Source organism: Nesoenas mayeri (genome assembly GCF_963082525.1).
Source record: "Nesoenas mayeri genome assembly, chromosome: 19".
Taxonomy (NCBI): Eukaryota; Metazoa; Chordata; class Aves; order Columbiformes; family Columbidae; genus Nesoenas; species Nesoenas mayeri.
In genome coordinates this window covers 4543461-4562168 of record NC_137568.1, presented here as the reverse complement: position 1 = coordinate 4562168, position 18708 = coordinate 4543461, and the positions used below count along the sequence as shown (strand labels likewise).

At 42.5% G+C, this 18708-nt stretch overlaps 1 protein-coding gene across 2 annotated transcripts in view; it reads left to right on the top strand.

The window, feature by feature from the left end:
• MMD (monocyte to macrophage differentiation associated) overlaps positions 1–17598 on the top strand; it is a gene marked incomplete at its 5' end in the record, with an annotated part of 35568 nt that extends 17970 nt beyond the window's left edge. The window contains 7 exons of one of the 2 annotated variants that reach the window (XM_080356685.1): positions 3090–3142; positions 9015–9096; positions 13438–13598; positions 13879–13953; positions 14332–14433; positions 15254–15323; positions 16406–17598. In XM_080356685.1, the coding sequence (XP_080212811.1) occupies positions 3114–3142; positions 9015–9096; positions 13438–13598; positions 13879–13953; positions 14332–14433; positions 15254–15323; positions 16406–16606 (720 nt within the window). In that variant the 3' untranslated portion in view covers positions 16607–17598. Of the gene's footprint in view, positions 1–3089; positions 3143–9014; positions 9097–13437; positions 13599–13878; positions 13954–14331; positions 14434–15253; positions 15324–16405 lie in introns of those variants that run through there. The other variant, XM_080356686.1, reaches the window with a different exon arrangement.
• Between the last annotated feature and the right edge of the window lie 1110 nt (positions 17599–18708).

Genomic DNA, 18708 nt, shown 5'->3' with positions numbered 1-18708 from the left:
CAAGCGCTCTCTGAAGGGCCCAGGTTGGTTTGCCCACTAGGTCTGTGCTGCAGAGACGTGTCCGAGGACACACACAACCTCAGCCTCATCCCCCCGTGCTCCGGCGCATCCCACGGCTCCCACTCCCACGTGAGCTTGTGCCCAAAGTGGAGCATGCGGTGCTTCATCTTGGGCTCACCCGAGACCTATGGCTGTCCTGCTCTTACAGCCCACATGATTGCAAAACTCATTTTTGTATCAGAAGTTTAAAGAAGAAATATAATTTCCTTCAAAAATTGCACCAGTTACGTCTTACCATCCAAGAAGATCTCTTTAGAATGTATTTCTACTGTAGGCACACACACGTATGAAGCAGGCACTCAGTTACAGCCATGCCTTCCTCAGAGTTCACTCTCAAAAGAGCTTTACCTCTAAAGTTTGTAAACCAAACCTTAGTGAAATCATCTCCTTCTGCCATTATGATGTACACCCCTAAGAGAAGAAGGCAAGATCCTCCTATTTGGTTTGTTACTAACTCAAAAGAAGACAGAAGGGTATTTTTTTCCACCCTTAATTTACCAGAAACGCTTGATTTATTCTCCTGTGCAGACTGGGAGAGGAGTTTCACCTGTCAGACTAGTTTCTCGTGGCTCACCGCGGGCCGGGTGCTGCTCTGCTTCCCTCCTCGCTGCCTTTCATTTATGAGGAGCTTGCCGAGCTACTGTGTTTCCTTCAGAGACAGCCTGGCAGCTCCAAAAATCAGTACCTGGGACCATCAGCACGGTCTTGTCACCCATACATCCGTTTTGGCAACCATGGTGCTGCTTATGCCTGTTTGCTTTTCTGTTATCTGTTTTACAAATCAGATTAGTTGCTGTTGCAGGCATATAATGAGAACTTGTCTGTGCCAAACGGCGAGAAGAAATTCAGCTTTTGTGTGAGATGTTTAGTTTTATTGATATAACCTCCCAATAGAATTTCTTTCACCACTGGCACCTCACGTGGCACTTAGATTTTCATCATGGGTGGGAAAAGGATGCTTTCAGCAAGTCCTGCCTATTCATTTGATATTCATTTGATAGATTTGTGCAACCCAAGACAATTTTGTGATACAGTGAGAACTACAGACCCCACTTTTGTGTCCTTACTTGCATAATCCTATGAAATCATTTGATGTTTGATTCAGAAATTATGTATGTCTGTGTGTGCCGATTAATGTTCATGAATAGTCCAGGAGTACTAATTCTTCCATCCCTAGACAAGTAGATAGTGGCTGTGAAGGACCAGCAGGAAATTCTGCATGGGCAAAATTTGACCTAGAAATAATACTTTTGGACTAACGGATAACATAAGCAATATGAAACTTTATTAGCAGTGACACTGTTAAATCAGATGACAGATTGTACCACCTTATTAACAGTGATGCCTCACTGAGATGAATGGAAGTGCTTCTCAGGAACTCGCTTGGCTCTGCGTTTCAGGAGCTCTCCTTTCCAGGAAAAAATCTCTACCCTTCCCTTTGTGCAAAGCTGAGCAAGTGACTGAATGCAGTGGCCTCCTGGCCCAGCCCCAGCTGTGCAGCAAACCCCTGCTGGACACCAAAATCTGCATTTTGTACCAAAAGAGCTTATTCCATCCTGGTGCTATAGAAACCAAGGGGCAAGTCTTGCCATGGCAATTTACAAAGCTGTTACCACCTAATTGTTTGCTCTCCTCCTGGCATGGAGGAAGAGTTCGTAAAAGGGACTGAGAGCCGTGAAAACTCTGATTTAGCTTCCCTGCCAGCCAAGTCGTGGTGCTCACGCTTCCTTCTGCTGCCTGTGGTGGAGGTGGTTGCCTGTTCAGCTGGGGAGGTGACTTAAAAACCACAGCAGCAGCAGCCAGCAGATCTCAGTCCTACCATAAAAAGATGTTGATGCCAGGTATAGTTTATTTGTCTAAACCAGTGGTTTGCTTTGGTGTACCTATGCTAATCACTTTTGTTGAGGGCTGGAACCATTTGAAATCCCATTGTAAACAATATCTTAGATCAGAAGACAGACGCTTTAATAGAACTTAATATTCTCCTAATTCATGACTGATTCGTGCTATACAAGGCAACACCACATTCATCTTATGGAAGCATGCCTGACAATCTCTTCACCCATGTAAAATAACCCCTGCTTGCAAAAGTTTGGTTTGAGTAGATAAGGTTATGGCTTAGGGCTGCGGGAAAGAGGAAGACAGCTCGCCAGGTTATCACGAGCAGTCTAGCCACTGTGACCTTGATTTAGAGCCAACTAAATTGTTCCACGTGCAGCTTCGAGCCCTGGCTTTGCCGGAGCGTGGTGCGGTGCTGTCCTGGGCCACGCTGGGCAGGGTCCCTGCGCGGGGGCCCAGAGGTGAGGGCACCCCCGGGTTGCAGCCTCACTCAGCCTGCACCATGTCCCTTGCAGAGGGCTCTTTCAGCTTCTACAGGATAAATATCAGGCGCGTTGAAACCACCACGTCCTCGGCTATCTGCTTATTGGGGGGAATGTGTTGAGATGATGGCAACTCAACCACCACGTCCTGGCACTGTTAAACCGCGGCCGCCCCTCCCAGGGCTCCGGGCAGAGCTGGAGGTGCAGCCCCGGCCCTCGGGGAGCCCCCTCGGCCCCGACATCGCTGCTGCTCCTGGTGTTTTTCTGCAAGCGCAGCTCAGCCAGGCCGCGGGCCCCGCCCGGCGCTTCCACCCCGAGCCCCCCGCTCCCGGGGCAGACGTGGCCGCGGGGAACCGGCCTCGGCCAGCGGCCGCCGTCTCCCCTCGCCCAGGGGCTCCGCACCGCCAAGCCGCCCCCCCGCCGCCATCCTCCGCTCCCTCCCGCCATTGCCGCGGCGGGGGCGGGCCCGGCCGCTGGGGGCGGGCAGGGGCGGAGGGACGCGCGGGCCGGGCGGGCTGAGAGCCGCCGAGAAGCCGGTTAAAGCGGCCGCCCGCGACCGCCCGCCCGGCTCCCGCGCCTCACCGACGGACGGCGGCGGCCGTCGCTCCGCGCCGCGGCGGCTCGCACGCCAATGAGGGCCCGGACTCCGGCCCTCGCCGCCTCAGGAGCCGTCCGCAGCCTCCCGTCCCGACCCCCCGCCCGCAGCCCGGCCGGGGCGGGCGGCCCGGACCCATGGGGCGGCTCCAGGAGAGGTTCAGGAGGTGAGGTCGCCCCCCTCCCCCGGCGAGGATCCCCATTTTCTTCGCCGCCCCGCGGCCCCCTGGAGGGATGGGACCTCCCTCCCCGCTCCGCGCTCCCCTCGCTGCGGTGCGGGCACGCTGGGGCTGGGACGACCGCGGCCGAGCTCGGGGTCGGGCTGGGCTGGGATGCGGGTATCTGAGATCTCCTCGTTCCCTGCTGCTGAGGCGCCGGTCGCCATCGCCGGTGCCGGGCGGGGGGAGCAAAGCCATGCGGCCGGGTTGTGAGGGGAGCTCTGCGTGTCTTTGATGTATTTGTTTTCTTTCTTTCCCCCCCGTTTAAATGGGTGAAGGTTCGCGCATCCGGCCGCGCTGCCTCCCCCGGCCCCGGCCGCGCCTCCCGACCTGTGGCTGCAGGGCCGGGCGGGCCCGCCGGCTGCCCCGGCCGCGCTGGCTGTGTGCGCGGCCCCGCAGCGCCGGGGCTCTTTGTTCGGGTGTCTCTCAGGGCGGGTTGAAGATGCTGCTCGTATTCACGGGGGGTGGACGGTGCGGTCGAGGTTCTTGGTAAACGTGTCGCTGTGGGTTTCAAGTACTTCACTGCTCCAAGTGCCGAGCAAGGCCAGTAACTGTTGAGTGAGGGTCTTGTCTCCCAGATAAGACCAGTTTCTGCCGTGGTTTCCCTCAGCAGGCACACTGCTGTGGGGCTGCCCCGCTCTCCTTTCACCAACTTGACCAAGAAACCAAAGTCTAAGTACTAAAGGGGACATAAAATTGAAAAAGAGAAAAATATGAATGTGGTCAGCCCTGGTTTGTGTAGCAGCCCACACCTCGGCTGGTGTGCTGGCTGGTAACCTGGCCCCGAGCTCAGGTGACCGGCCGTGACTTCTGTTCCCTCTCCACTCCTCACTTAAAATTTCGCCTTTCATGCTTGCCAGAAGGTTGAGGCATCTTTTGGGGGGTCAGTGGGATGCACAGATGCTTTTTTTCCATCACCTAATATATATATGATACCACAATTGCTAGTGGATTCTCGGAGTATTGCAGATTTAATTTTATCTTTAGGGTCGTGCTGTAGGTACGTCAACCTTTACACAGCCTGTGATTTCACTGATATTTCCAAATAAGTGGTCTGCTTCAGATCTGAATTATTTCTGTGACTCAGTCGTTCAGCAGTAGTAAAGGTTATGTGAACAGTTACAAACCACAACAAGATATTTTCTAATCCAGGAAGGAAGGTTCCTAGTCCAGAGGTATATGGCTCTATTTTGAACTCAATGAACTGAATTAATAAAGAAGTATCTGCTAATTTGGTCAAAGAAAGCAAGCTTTTTATAAACCTATTTGTTTCTCTTCAAAATCTTACCTAAATGGTCATCATGGAAATGTAGTGCTGTTCTATTTTGACCTGCTCGTGTTTGTTGTGGTATTGTTTTTCCTGTTGAAAACAAAGAGCATAGATCACATAAAAATGGCTTCAGTATCTGAATATATAACCCCATTTAATGTGTGCTGCTGCTGGTTTTGTGCAGTTATCCTCACCTTGTTGCAGTTTCTCATATACCATTATTGTGGCTTACTAGGTCTAAATGGTCTCTCCTGCTGCTGGAAAGCACAAGAGAAAAAGAAGATGCAAAGGGGGTGATGTGTTTTTAAGCTGGTAAAAGGAAGTATGAGGCCTTTTGAGCTGAATAAAGGAAATGCACTTCCTGAAAAGACTAAAGAAGGCCAGATCTTTGAAGCTACTGTCAGTGCTTGCTGTTTGTACTGACGTTTTACTTCATGCTTAAGGGAATAATTAATTCAGTAGATGGGAATCAAGACTAAGGCAAGATTTGAAAAGTGCTTTTCTCCGCTGCAGGTTGGGGTATAAGCTCGCTGTGATACCAGACAAATGGCACACAGATCGGTGTAATCAATTTGGGATTTTATAGTTTATTTTGCTAAGTTGGGTTTGCATGCAGAGACAAAGCATGAAGAACCCTCAATTGTTCTCCTCTTTTCTCTCCCAAATACTATGATCTCTTAATTCTGGAGTCACTGTGAAACATACAGCATCTACTCCTTGGCAATGAATGGGAACTTGAGATCAGAGGTCTCTCACAAAGAATGGATTCATCTATATGTTTAAAATTTTAAATATTTGAAGTGTTTCAAGATCAAAGTTCAATTAGTACAAATGGAGGGGTAAGAGTTTCTTCTCTCTGGTTTTGAATTGTCATTTCTCAACACCCCTTTTCCACTTAGATTGGGAATGTGCTCACCAAAGAAGGTTGTTTGCCTGCTGTGAGATTATGAAGCTTGGACTTCCTTGGCCTCAAGTAATTCCTGAGCTTTAAGAACGTGTTTAAATTGTGAAAATGAACTGCTAGCTCAGTTCAGTGCGAAAACATTCTGCTTGCAAGTGGGTGTTAGTCTGTTAATTTCAGAAACTTCACATTCTGATATTGAAAGAGTTAATATAATATAGATCATGGATTGTCAGTATCTTAAATGGAGAAGTATTTATACATTCTTGTGAGATAATGCTGCAGATCCCCTCACGAAATGACTCTTGTTTCACTATTAAAGAACATGTTAGAGATTTGTTAGAGAATCGGAAGGTTTCACTTAAAGATGTTTCCTGTAAATTGTAGTTCCTGTTCAGTGGGACCTTATCAGACTGTTGTGCGATTGATAATAACCTTACTAGTTGTATTATAAAGAGCATTTACTTCAGAGTAAACAGCCTCTGAATGGTGTTTCAGAAAGATGGACCCAATTTCAAAGCAGTGTACGATTCATATTTTGTCCATCTTTTTGAAACACTCTGTATGTGGAATTTCCACTTTCAGGAAAGTGAGATTATATTTCACACAGTTATCTCTTTCAGAAGAGACGAACTTGACCCACAGATAGGAGGGAAAACAATGTCCCTGTGTGGCAGAACTCACGTGGCAGAAAACAAAAAGCGTTTGTTGGTGCTGGTGATGTGGGTTCATTTATTTATTTATCTTTAAGAAAGAACAGAACAGTTTTTGCCTCTAGACTGGCAATAAGTCTGCAACCAGATTCTTTTGCCTTTATAATGCAATGTCATATATATATATGTGTGTGTGTGTGTGTGTATATGTAACTATGGGAGTATATGACTGTTTTAACCACGTGTCAAAACAATTTCTCCTGGTTTTGCTGAATACATCAGCGCAGGATCCCGAAGCAGCTGTTTTCAAACTTCAGGTCTGTTTCTTAAGGCGTTAAACATGAACTGTTAAACTGAAAATTAAACAAACTCAGGGAAGCATTGATTGGAATTACTGCGCTATTCAGCCGCTTTTGAAATGATCCTTCCTCTGAAGTTCTTCCTGATAACGCTTGTGAATAGTATTATAAAAAGGGAAAGGGAAATAACCGAAGCTTTCTGTTCACCAGCCACGTTACTAAACGTTTTGTTGTTGTTTTAAAATAAATAATCAGAATTGAAGCATTTCTTAGAGAAAAAAGAAGTTTGAGATGTTTTGTAAGCGTGAAGTTGTCTGAAACGCAATGCTTGTTGTTTTGCCAGCCCGAAGTTACCACCCAGGTGAATATTTGCATCATCCCTATGCTGGCACAAACTAAGGGGAAAAAACCCCAACTCTTTGTGTAGATAACAGGAAGGATGGCCTTGTTAGTGTCTTTATGTTCTCTCTTACTGCTAGTAACAGAGTCTTTGAATTAGTGAGAATAAGAAGCCCCAATAATAAATGGACTTTTCTGAAGTGTGTGTTCATAATTCTGTTTAAAATCTGACATTATGCTGTGTTCTGTTGTGGCTGATTTAGAAAGATCCAGTGTATTTTCTACTAAATAAATATAAGTGAAAATGGAAAAATAAATAACAGTAATCCTCTAATGGATCACAGACAGTCCCATTAGCAAGCTACCTTCAACTGTTTATGGATTTTTAGATGATGGTAATGTCTTACATTGAAATTTGGAACAACATAAATTATAGAGCTAATACTGTATATAAACTTATTCCTTTGAGTTCTTTAGTTTGGGGTGTTTTTTGGGTCTTTTTATTGCCTACTTCTTGTGAGACCTCCAAGGTACCACCATGGCCCTTGGGGAAATGTAATCATATTCTAGATGTCATCAGTGAAAGGTTTCGTGTGACGCTGAATTGATGGAGTTGAGCAAGGACAGTCTAACCCTGGTCACCCAGCTGAGCCAACAGATGCTTTTATTTTTAAATGTTTTCCTAACTTGGAAGCAGAACTGAGTAACTGAATGTTCCATCTGGAGAGGATGCTGAGATGGTCTCTAGCAGCTGTACAGACTGGGCGACAGAATAACGTTCCAAGCGTTCTGTGAGCCTGTGTACATGACTACAATGTTGTTGTCCTCATGGAGATGAGCAAGGTGTCATTTGTCCCTGATAAAAGAACTATGATTTTTAAACAATATATTAACTCCCATGTATAATTCATTTGCTAGCAACCTTTTATACATGACATCTGTGAATGAAATTTACCTTTTTCGTATGCTTTATATTAGTTGAAACTGGTTTTTGAAATTGCTACAATTTGGGGAGAGATCATGACACTAATTCTATCAATGCTGTTAACAAAAAATGGTTTGCTTGTCTGATTTAGTGAGTGGTTTCTAAAGAAAGTGTCTTCCATGCCAGAAACCTGAACTGCTTAATCAAACGGTAAGGTTCTGGTTGGGGTTTTTGTTGGTTGTTTTTCCCTGGTTTGAGATAGGCCAGTATTTTATGGGTGTCATAAAATTAGGTCTGATTTTGAATTTACCCGTGGGGGGTGTGTAGGATTATATACAGGTGCCTTATATAAACCCAGCTAACAAAGGTGCTCTCAGTTCTGAACATACAGACGTGCTCTGTATTGGTTGTGAAGCTGCTCCTGGCTTGCTGGATGCATGACTAATTATCAGTGCATAGTTTTATAACAGTCTGGAGGAAACTGGAATTTATTAGTGAAAGAGAATCACTTTTGCGGGCTGGTGTAACATACATGGAACCACACCTGGAGTGGTTCATAACGTTGATTTGACTGGTTGCATATAGATGTACGCTCTCTTTTAGCAGTTTGTATACACAGACTTAAATTGTGTAACTTCACAGAAACAACTCAAGTGTTTGGGTTTTTTAAACTAGTTAAATGCAACATTTGTGTTGGCAAGTTCTTCCAAAACCTTCTGAAGTTTCACCATGTTTGGTTTGACTTGCATGGACTGTGTTTGCTGTGATTGTTTGTTTCTGAGGTCATGTTTGAAAATTCTTAGAGAAAAAGGTGGGATGTCTGTTTGTCGTAAGCCTGTTGAAATCTTTCCTCTTTGGGGTTAACCATTGGGGTCTCCTTCATCTCTGTGTAGCTTTGCTCATAGTTACAGACAGAAGGTCGGATTAACCTCAGAGAAAAATCGAACTATCTAGTGCTCCAAACACAAATATTACTTGCAGTAGGAACTGAAAAGTCAATGTCCAAATTGCTTTATTCTGAGGTGTTATAGAACTGGACTACTGCTGTAGTTTCAAGAACTTAAGAGTAACCCTGAGCAGCTATGATCAAGTCTATAATTCAAGAACAATTTGAGTCCATATTATGTAATTTAAATAGGAAATATTTCATTCTTCACCCGACCAAGCCGTTGGAAAAGAGGGGATCTGACTTTTGTATACAAGGTGTGGATGTAAAGACAACCATCCACTGGCACAGGCAGTCACAGGAATTTATTGAACATGTATTTCTGTTAAAAGAACTTGTCTGGGAGAACTTGCAATTTAAGTAACAGTTACTTTTAACCTATCTGTACTTATAGTTTTTAACACTACTAGGTTGGATGTATTCCTTTGTGACACTTTAAAGAGGTCGTTTATTAACTTTCCTAAAAATACCTCTTTATTATTCAACAGGTTCATGAACCACCCAGCTCCAGCAAACAGCCGCTACAAACCCACTTGTTATGAACATGCTGCAAACTGTTACACACATGCAGTAAGTATATTTCCTTTTTTTCTTTTAATTTAAAAAAAGAGATGTTTTGGTAAATGTTTGTGCATTTGGCTAGCAAAATGTTTACCTTTGTCTGAATATATTCCTATTTACAGCCTCTCTGGTTTTCTTATATAAGCTTCAGCTATCACAGCCTAGAAAATGTAACGTTAATTAGGTGGCTGGTAATCACTAGTCCCTGTTCTGAATCTCTAGGATCTCCAGATTCCTTTTCACCCAAGTAAGTTACGTGTCTTCGATGCTTTTCCTCTCTCCCAGTCAAAAGATGGCTATGGTAAAATAGATATAGTTCTGTACTAGTTAGTCTTCAAGGCAATTTCCCAGTACTGTGCTCATATGGTATTGTGCAAATCATATAGTGGGTGTATATGAAAGATTTATTCATGTTAGAAGTGGAAGACTTTGTAAGACTGTGGGTATTAGCTAGAAGAGCTAGAATAGCTTGGTTCTGATACTGCGTATCTGTGGATTAATTCTTTGAGAAATCTGCTGTTTTGAAAGAGGCACTAATAGTGCAGACAGCCCTACTAGAACTCCCAGTCTGTCCTTCCTTCTGTAATGTACAGATCCGTACTAGATTTGAATATACAGTATATGCAAAATAAGTAAAGCAGTCTTTTTTTTTTAGTAATTGGGAAGTTTAATTTGCTGTCTGGCACTTTGAAAAGGACTTAAAAATGTGTTTGTTGTTTTTTTAAGATAGCATTTGCCCTCCTTTAAAAGCAGCCTGTGCCTCTCCTCAGCCCCTTGTTTAACTCCAAACATCTGAAGTATGTTTGACTTTGTCCTCAGCCTCTTATCTCCAATGTGTCTGAGTGAGCTCCAGGTACAAGTGATCCAGGTGGTGCACAGAACCCTTCAGTTCTGGAAAGAGCTCTGTTCTTAAAAATCCTTCTTGTCTGTTTTATAAATACCCAGCATACAGCTCGATGCTGCTGGTAAAAACAGAATCACCATGGTTTCTATATAGAAAAGCTGAAGGGAGGTGTTTTTAAGCTGGGGTCTCGTATACAGCATTAGGTAAATAAGTGCTTATTTGTCTAGAGAATGAAGCAACTCTTAGTTAGCACAAATATGTAGTTTATCTCATAATCCTTGTACAAATCCTGTTTACTCTGGCCACGAAGTCAGATTTCAAAATATCTGGCAGAAGTTGCCGTACTCCTTAGCAATTCTGGCCTTTGTCTGCTTGAAAACAGGCGTGTGGCATTGCTGCCTGTCAGCTGTGGGTTCCAGCCAACGTGTTTATCAGTATTTTCTGGTATGTTACTGTTTGCTGATGAAGCTACTTATTTCTGAGCTATGTGCTGAAACCTACCATGAACTGCTAACAACTTGGGAATATGCAATGTTAACATACATTGTGGAAGAAGATAAAGTGTAGTGTAATAGAGGGATTGTCACTGCTTCAATGAAACTATATGTAATAAATAACTTTCAATCAGAATTAAAAACCTTGGAATAGGAATCTATTGTGGGAAAGCACTGTGGATTATACAGGAAAAAGCTGGGGGGGGATTCTTGCTTTTCCTTTATGTTACCCCTCATGTTGTACTAAAATGATAGAATGTCAAGTGGTTGAGTCTTTACTGCTGGATTACAGTCTGACTTTCCAGTTAGACATTTATATGATTTCTACAAAGCAGAGTTTAGCAATGGTTCTCCATATATTTTTTTTTTCAAAGCTTTATTCATAATTCAGAAAGTATTCAGCTTGTGTTTTACAAGCGTGGCTGTATTGTAGATATCCTATCTGGTTTTTGACTTAAAAATACACAGTAGTCTGCTTAGGCAGATGGGAAAGTAAATAAATAATCCAAACACCACCAAAACAATAAATGGGGTTACAGAGTCCCACACACAATGTTTTGTTACAATACCTAAAAGCCATCTTTGGGTAGCATAGTAAGATATATTCAAATTTCTAACAAGCAAGGCTATGTCTTGATCTTTTTAGCTTTAAATGGTATTGAGTTTAGGTGCTGGGAGACAGGAAGAGCAGCTGAGCCGTTAAGTACAGTGACAGAAAAGACTGTCTGTGTTTAGAACAGGAAGGAAACAGTGCATGAGAAAAGCAGGAGGCACGAGAATTTGAGTTGTAAGGTGAGTTAAATATAAGGCAGAGGTGGAGATTGTAGCATCGTGAAACTTTCTGGTGTACATAAAGTTAATCAGAGAAAAGAGATGCTCTGTTGCATTAAAACCTCAGAATTTAGGCATGGTTTGCTTTCTCTTGCTCTAAAAGTTTCTTCCAACTGCCTTAAAAGGAGGAACTATTCCTAAAATAAGTTACAGTCTCTCTATTCCAGACTTGGGTTGTGCGGCGCATGGAAAAAAGAAGTATAAATATTTTACCAATGAGGCTTGGAGCATTTACCAGGCCATTCGAGCATGGAAGAAGGGGTCATCAAAATTTCAGAAGGGCTCTTAGGATGAAAACGTTTCCATTCTACCTGACCGACACTCGTGGTTTCTCCGCTCTGTATGCCGAACTGGAGCCCATCGCTGCACCTGCTTGTGTCCCTGTGCCGGGAGAGAGCCGCGGAGCCGGGACACGGGCCTTGGTGTTCCTTCTAAGTGCCACGTGTCCTTTTGGCAGCTTTGTTGCTTTTTCCATTGTCTTCCTTTCCACAGAGGAAGCGTAGGGACCGCTTTTATGCTGCTTGTGCTTCCCTCTCCACGAGCTCACGACAATAAGGCCGTGCTTGGCTGCGGCGGCTCATGCATCAAAGGTTGTTGTTGCTGACTACATGACCTGCGTCGCCTGGTGTGCAAAGAAAACAACTTAATTTGACGTGAACGTTATACACAGAGGCAGTTTTTTAAACCCACCTATGGGAAGGGTTTTCTACAGATAAAATACCAAAGTACCAGGATCCTAAGCAACTCCAGATAGATGGGAGATCCCAGATCCTTTGCTAGGAACCAGAGTGGGATTCCCTGCAGTGTGCCTGGGGTCACAGCATCTTTCTTTGTCCCTTACGGTGTTTTGCAGTGGCTGTAAAGCGGGGGTTGTGGTGTTCTCCTCTTCAAGATTCCTGCCTATAGCTGTAAATAAACACATTTTAATCCTTTGTCTTCCTCCTTATTGCAAAGGAGTTTGTAGCTTCATGCCTTCAATTTGTTCCGGCATTTCTCTAGAAAACTTGGTGAAGCTGTCGCCTGCTTTCTTGTTCTGTAAATCTCTCTACAAACCCCATTTGTAATTTTTAGCGCCTTCATTAATACTTGCTAAATCACTAAATCAGAGTGTCACACTTCTCAGTTTGTTCACAGTACCTTAGGTTGCTGCATTTGAGGATATTTATTTGGAAGAGTTGCACTTCATGAGGAAATAAGCAAAGTTTTTTGTGGCTTGAAGGTAGTTTTTTAAATGGGAGGGCTGGCTCCTTGGAAGTGCTCTGTCCTTGCTATAAAATGACACGGCACAATCACACTCATTCTATTAGTTCTGATTCTTTGTCTACTGTTTTGGTAAATACTCCTCCTTTGAAAGGACTGATTGATTTCTTCTCCATTCCAAAGATTAAAATGCAGTTGTTGAGCTAGCCATTTTTTAAAATGAACATGGGAAAATATGCCTTGTTTTGTTGACTAAAGTGTTATATTTCTTTTGTAAGATGGATGATATAATGAAGTCCATTGTGTCGTATGTTATCTGCCATGGCATTAGTATCTAAAGAACTTTTATCCAGTTGGCTTGGAACAGCAGGCTGTCATTTCTGGATTTTGTCCTTCATCTAGCTATTTTTGGTCAGAAAAAGAGTAATAAAACATCTCTTGTTTAGTCTAACTGTTCCCATGATGCGTATCAGGCACAGAGGGAAAGTGTTTCCAAATAGAATACTTAGAAAAAACAATAAATCCTTCTCAAGTTAATATAGTGCTGTTCCCTGTGAGAAGCAGAACTGTTCTTCAGAGCCAGGACAAGGCAGAAAAGAGATTAATTCAGGTCTTCATCCACGCACTCATTTGTAGCTGTATTCTTCATTGTGAAGACGCAAAGAAAGAGGTGATAAGAAAATTGCTTATTTGTTTTAACCATATTATTTTATATACAATAATTACTGGAAAAAGTGATTGACATCAGATTCCATTGGCCCATTTGAGCATTGCACATCATAGCTTAAGACTAGTAAACAGCTGGGATATCTGTGTAAGAAAGACGAGTTTTTCCTGGGTAATACCTTAATCTAGTTTGCAAAGAGATCTCTCTTCCTATCAAATGGTCTCAATCAGAACCTCTGCTCTTACATGGTGTACAGAGTGTTTACCTGCCCTCCTGTTGCTTAAGGACTTAACAATGGCCTTTTGTTTTCGTAGCTCCTCATTGTTCCCGCCATCGTGGGCAGTGCCCTTCTCCACCGGCTCTCCGACGATCGATGGGAGAAGATAACGGCATGGATGTACGGCATGGGGCTCTGTGCACTCTTCATTGTCTCCACAGTATTTCATATCGTTTCGTGGAAAAAGAGTCACTTAAGGTATCACTATAGCTCTTGTATGAGATATTTTATTTCAATGTTCTGTGATATTTTCCTATTGTGTTTCTCGACTGGTCAAAAACATGTGGGAGGCTGGAGTGGTACATGGTACCGAATCATCAAAAACCACCTTTGACTCTGTTGGAACAAATAGCGAGCCTTTATGCAGGGAAAATATGTTGGTTTTTTTCTAGGCCCTGGTGGCTTTTAGTCCAAAGTGTGTAGGAAACTGAGGTCATCTTTCCAAAATCTGACTTGATGACTTGTTCTCTCTCACTAGGACAATGGAGCATTGCTTTCACATGTGTGACAGAATGATGATCTACGTCTTTATTGCGGCATCGTATGCACCATGGTAAGAAATCTGAAACACAGCTTCAGAATCAGAGCTTTTTTCCATGTAAACATTTTATCATTGCAGCTTTCCAAAACCTGCAGGTATCTTCTCAGAGGCAATTGACCACATTCTGCATTGTGCAGTGCAACATAATGTAACCTCCTGGGATTTGCTGAGCAGAAAGTGATAATAGAAAACAGCACAAAGTAGTTTATTTATATTCCATATACACCAGTTTATTCTTCCCTCACATCAATGCAAAGCATCCAAGCATCTTTTCCCCCATCATGCCTAAGTTATAGCTCTGAAAATGTATTTTATCAAGCGCTGCTACTGTTGTGGCAGTACAGTCCATTCACTGAGTGCTTTTGTCTTGTGAAACCTTTGTACCACCAGGTTAAATCTGCGTGAGCTGGGACCTCTGGCATCTCACATGCGTTGGTTCATCTGGCTGATGGCGGCTGGAGGAACCATTTATGTATTTCTCTACCATGAAAAGTAAGAATTATTACTTGCATTTGACTTCAAACTGAAATTAAAAGGTGGGGGCTTTCTTGCATTCTGAGTGTTCCTATCCAGCCTTTTACACATTGAAATAAGAGCTTTGAAGCAGTGGGAATATGTGATGAGAATGACACAAACTTATATCTTGTCAGACGGTGATTGTATTCATGCTGTCATAACGTGTCTTTAGGCTATTTTATTGTCTTTTCATAAGGAAGAGGGAAGGAAAAGAGAGAAGAGTTTAAAAAGCTTTAACTTTTGCTACAAGGAAGTAGGGGTGAAAGTGGGTAAGGTAAGAAGCCAGTTGAAATGATGGCTCTTTTGCCCTAATTTAATTGTAGCATTGTGTATAGATTAAACTGCAACATTAAATTGGTTCTCTATACTGATATGTGTTGACTCCTGCTGCCTTCTTGTTTTTGTTGTGACATGTGAGCCCTGGAGTTCCAGGTCTGAATTCTTGAGTCTGTTTTCATTACTTATCTCTAGTGTGTTTTATTTTGGAGATGAGCTACTGGGGTTCTTGTCAGATAAGAAAATACAACTTGTCTCAATGTTTTATTCTCACTAGTACTTAATACAAATGAAGGCATCTAGGCAGTGTTTACAGAAGGTGTTGCTTGCAACTGTAGCATGCAAAGATAAATGCTACCTTTATTTTTGTTGTAAAACATCAGTTGTCTATCTGCACAGAGAGCTTTTTGAATAGTTTAATTGACCCATGCTAATGTGAAATTTAAAATATTTACTTTACTGTTGAAGGAAATGTTCGTTCTCTTGTACATCTTAAATGACTCAAATTGTTCCTTTTTAGGTATAAGATTGTTGAGCTCTTTTTCTATCTAGCAATGGGATTTTCTCCTGCTCTGGTGGTGACATCCATGGTAAGGAATGTGACTATTAACATTACAAACGCAAACTCCCCTTTTAGAACAAGCCTAAGTTCCAGTGCAATGTTCTTTCTTCTGCAAAGATGTTAATTTTAGTCCACCATAATTTAAAATATTCTCTGCAGAAGAGCCATATATAGTCAGTTATATCTTGGGTTTATAGTTTATATTCAATAAAATGCTACCTTGTTTTTGTTGAATCTGGGACACCTACATTTTGCAAAAGAAGCTTTTTATTTAGGAAAGTGGAATGGACTTTTGATAACATGTTGTCCTTTGTTCTGCTATATGTTAGAGCTCTCTGGAAAATTGAATTGATTGATTCTGTGGTCTGGACCTAGATGGGGGAAGTAAATTGCCTCTTGCCTCTTCCAAAATTACCTAGGGGCAACAAAGCTAGAAGATTTTGTCTCTTACTAGATGTTTCTTTTATCAGTGAAGCAGGGGAAAATTGAAAAGTTGATGAGTAGTTGAACTATATTAAACTGGTGCACTTGATCTCTCAGCACTTGGCACTTTTTCTTAAAAAAAAAGCTTTCTTGGTGTATCTGTAAAGCATCCTGCTCTATCTTGTCCACCTCAAACCTATGACATTTATTTATACTTAGGCATTTAAAATAACTTTGAATAACCCTCTCTGCTGCCAATACAAATCTGCCGCCTGTACAAGGTGATGCCAGTTACAGCACTTGACTGTTGGATGTGAATGTACCAACCCCTCGCTGGGTGAATGTAGCAACCCCTTGCTGGGCGCTTCCTCCAGCTTGCAGCATTAAACTCACACTTACACACAGTGATGTGGTTTGGTTTGGTTTGTTTTCCTCTGCGTTTGTCTCCTCCGTTCATGAGCATGAAGCAAAACATGAGAAATTCTTGAGCCATCACTTCCATAGTGCTGTTGAGACATATAAATATATTATTACCTATTTCACAAGGTGTTATATAAATATATAGGAATTGTCACTTGTCCATCTGTCATATCCAGGATGTTCTGAGTTGCGACAGAAAGCGCTTTGTGTGTAACACCCTTTCCCTGCTTTACACCCCAACCCTGATCTTCCCTTATGATTTGGCAGAGCAACACGGACGGACTTCAGGAGGTGGCCTGGGGCGGCCTGATCTACTGTCTGGGGGTGGTTTTCTTCAAGAGCGACGGCGTCATCCCCTTCGCCCACGCCATCTGGCACCTCTTCGTGGCCACCGCGGCCGCCGTGCATTACTACGCCATCTGGAAGTACCTGTACAGGAGTCCTGCAGACATAATCCGTCACTTGTGAGATATATAGCGAGATATATAGATATATAAAAGATAATCTGCACTTGGCCTCTGTAACAGTATTATTTGACTTAAGGGATTCGGGGAAATCGGAAAATTGCACAAAAACAAACCCTGCACTGACTTTGGTAGTTCTCTGAACATGGTTACTGTGAACTGATGTGTGTGTGTCCGCAACTGCCCGTCGTATGGCAAGTGCTGTAAATAACCAAGATACTGTACTGCAGTACCGAGAGTCCATTCCATGTTGGTAGAACTGGCGACCTGATGTTTACAAACAAATTTTGTATTCTAGGTTAATTTTACAATTTTTAACAACGTGAATTTTTCTAAATTAGCGATCCAAATGGTGAAGTCAGTGCAATAGTGAAAATGTAACTCTTGGGTTGAAATTGGTTTCTATCACCTTTCCACTAGCCGTTTATTAAACATGAGTCGCAAATAATCTACTTTTACCACCCATTATCTTGGTGTAATGTGACTTTTCTAGAAAACTTTGGTGTTTTTTGTAAACTTTAAGAGTACATTTATTGAACTGAAAACACGCAACTGTCATCTATGCAGTTATTCCTGTTGCAAAATCTTGCAAGAAATGGTTACATTCCACATACTGTACTGACAAGCAAACATCGTACCTCTTCCAAAGGTTATATTACAGTGTAATTGTAATAACCACTTTTACTGACTAAAACCTAAATGTGATTCTGCTGAGCTTTAACGTGATAGCATTCTGCTCATCTCTAGTACCACTTAAAACAGCACCTTGATTTGTCTTTGATTGGAACGAAGTGCTTTAAAAGAAATAGTTAACATGAGTTTCTCCTCAATATTCCCAGTTTAGTCGGTGCAACAGCTGGGGAAAAGCTGATTTATCCCGGGTTGCAGGATGCTGGGAGGTGGGAAGGATGATGGGAGGTGGGCAGCTGGTACCCGCTACCCAAACCCATCAGCCGCTTCTCCAGGTACGTGGATATCGGTGCTGTTATATTCCAGCTTGGATTCTCAAAGGGATTTAAATGAGCTGACAGAACCAGTTCCCACCAGCTCTCGCTGGGCCGGTTCTGTTGGGAAATCCTGGTCAGAGCGATTTCCGGCCGCGTTGGTCGCTGGTTCTTCCCAAGCGCAGCGTTCCAGGGAGCTTGAAGAACCTGTTGCTCTGGGGCCTGACACAGTGAAACTGGTCTTTATTTTCTTGATAAACCCAAATGTGGTAGCAAGTGGTGACTGTAGAACACGTGCATTAAATGACCAGATGTAGAAGAGTCATTGTAACACTGTTTGTCCAATCATTGTAATTCTCCCACTATATAACGAATGTCTTATATTAAGATTGACTTTATCCTTTTTCTAATTTACTCAGTTTTTCATGTCAGTATTTAAAAACAAAACCGAAACGTGTTGCCTTTTTCAGATTTTGTTCTGGATATTGCCTGTCTGCAGACAATAAGTACCAAGATAGGGAAGTTTTTCAAGGTATCGTTTAATATCGCACCTAGATTTGGCAGCGGTTTGCGTATTTTAGAATATATACATTTGTATACAGAATTTACAAGAGGGACAAACTTCAAATTCAAGGCGTTGAGGAAGAATTGCTGTGTGGTGTGAAGTGATGGGAGAAATGGCACCACTGCAGCAGTTGTGAACTGCCCCAAAGGGAACAGCTGGACGGGTCGTTCTTTACAACAGTCTCACACATCTGGATGCCTCAGTTTTTTAACATTGTGTCTATTTTAATATTTTCCACTTTTTGTGAGTTCATATCTTTTGTTTAAATGCAGTACTGTTAAAACCACTAAAATACATAGAAAAGGTTTTCTGTAGTCAAAAGTGAAACTATTGCTTGACTATGTTTGTTTTAATTTTAAGTTAATTTTTCATGGCATTGCTTTTTGGAGTGTTTGAAATGGTTTTTAAAAAATTTCAATTCGCCAAAACTCTTTTGAATTACTGTATTCTAGTCGATATGATATTGAATGTACTAGAACTAACAATAAACATTTTGTGCAATTTGGAAGCTGTTGTGTTCTTGGTGGTTGGGTTTTCTTTCCCCTCCAGCCCTTCTGCAGGACAGCTGGACTAAAAACATGTTTGTGTCTGGAAAAA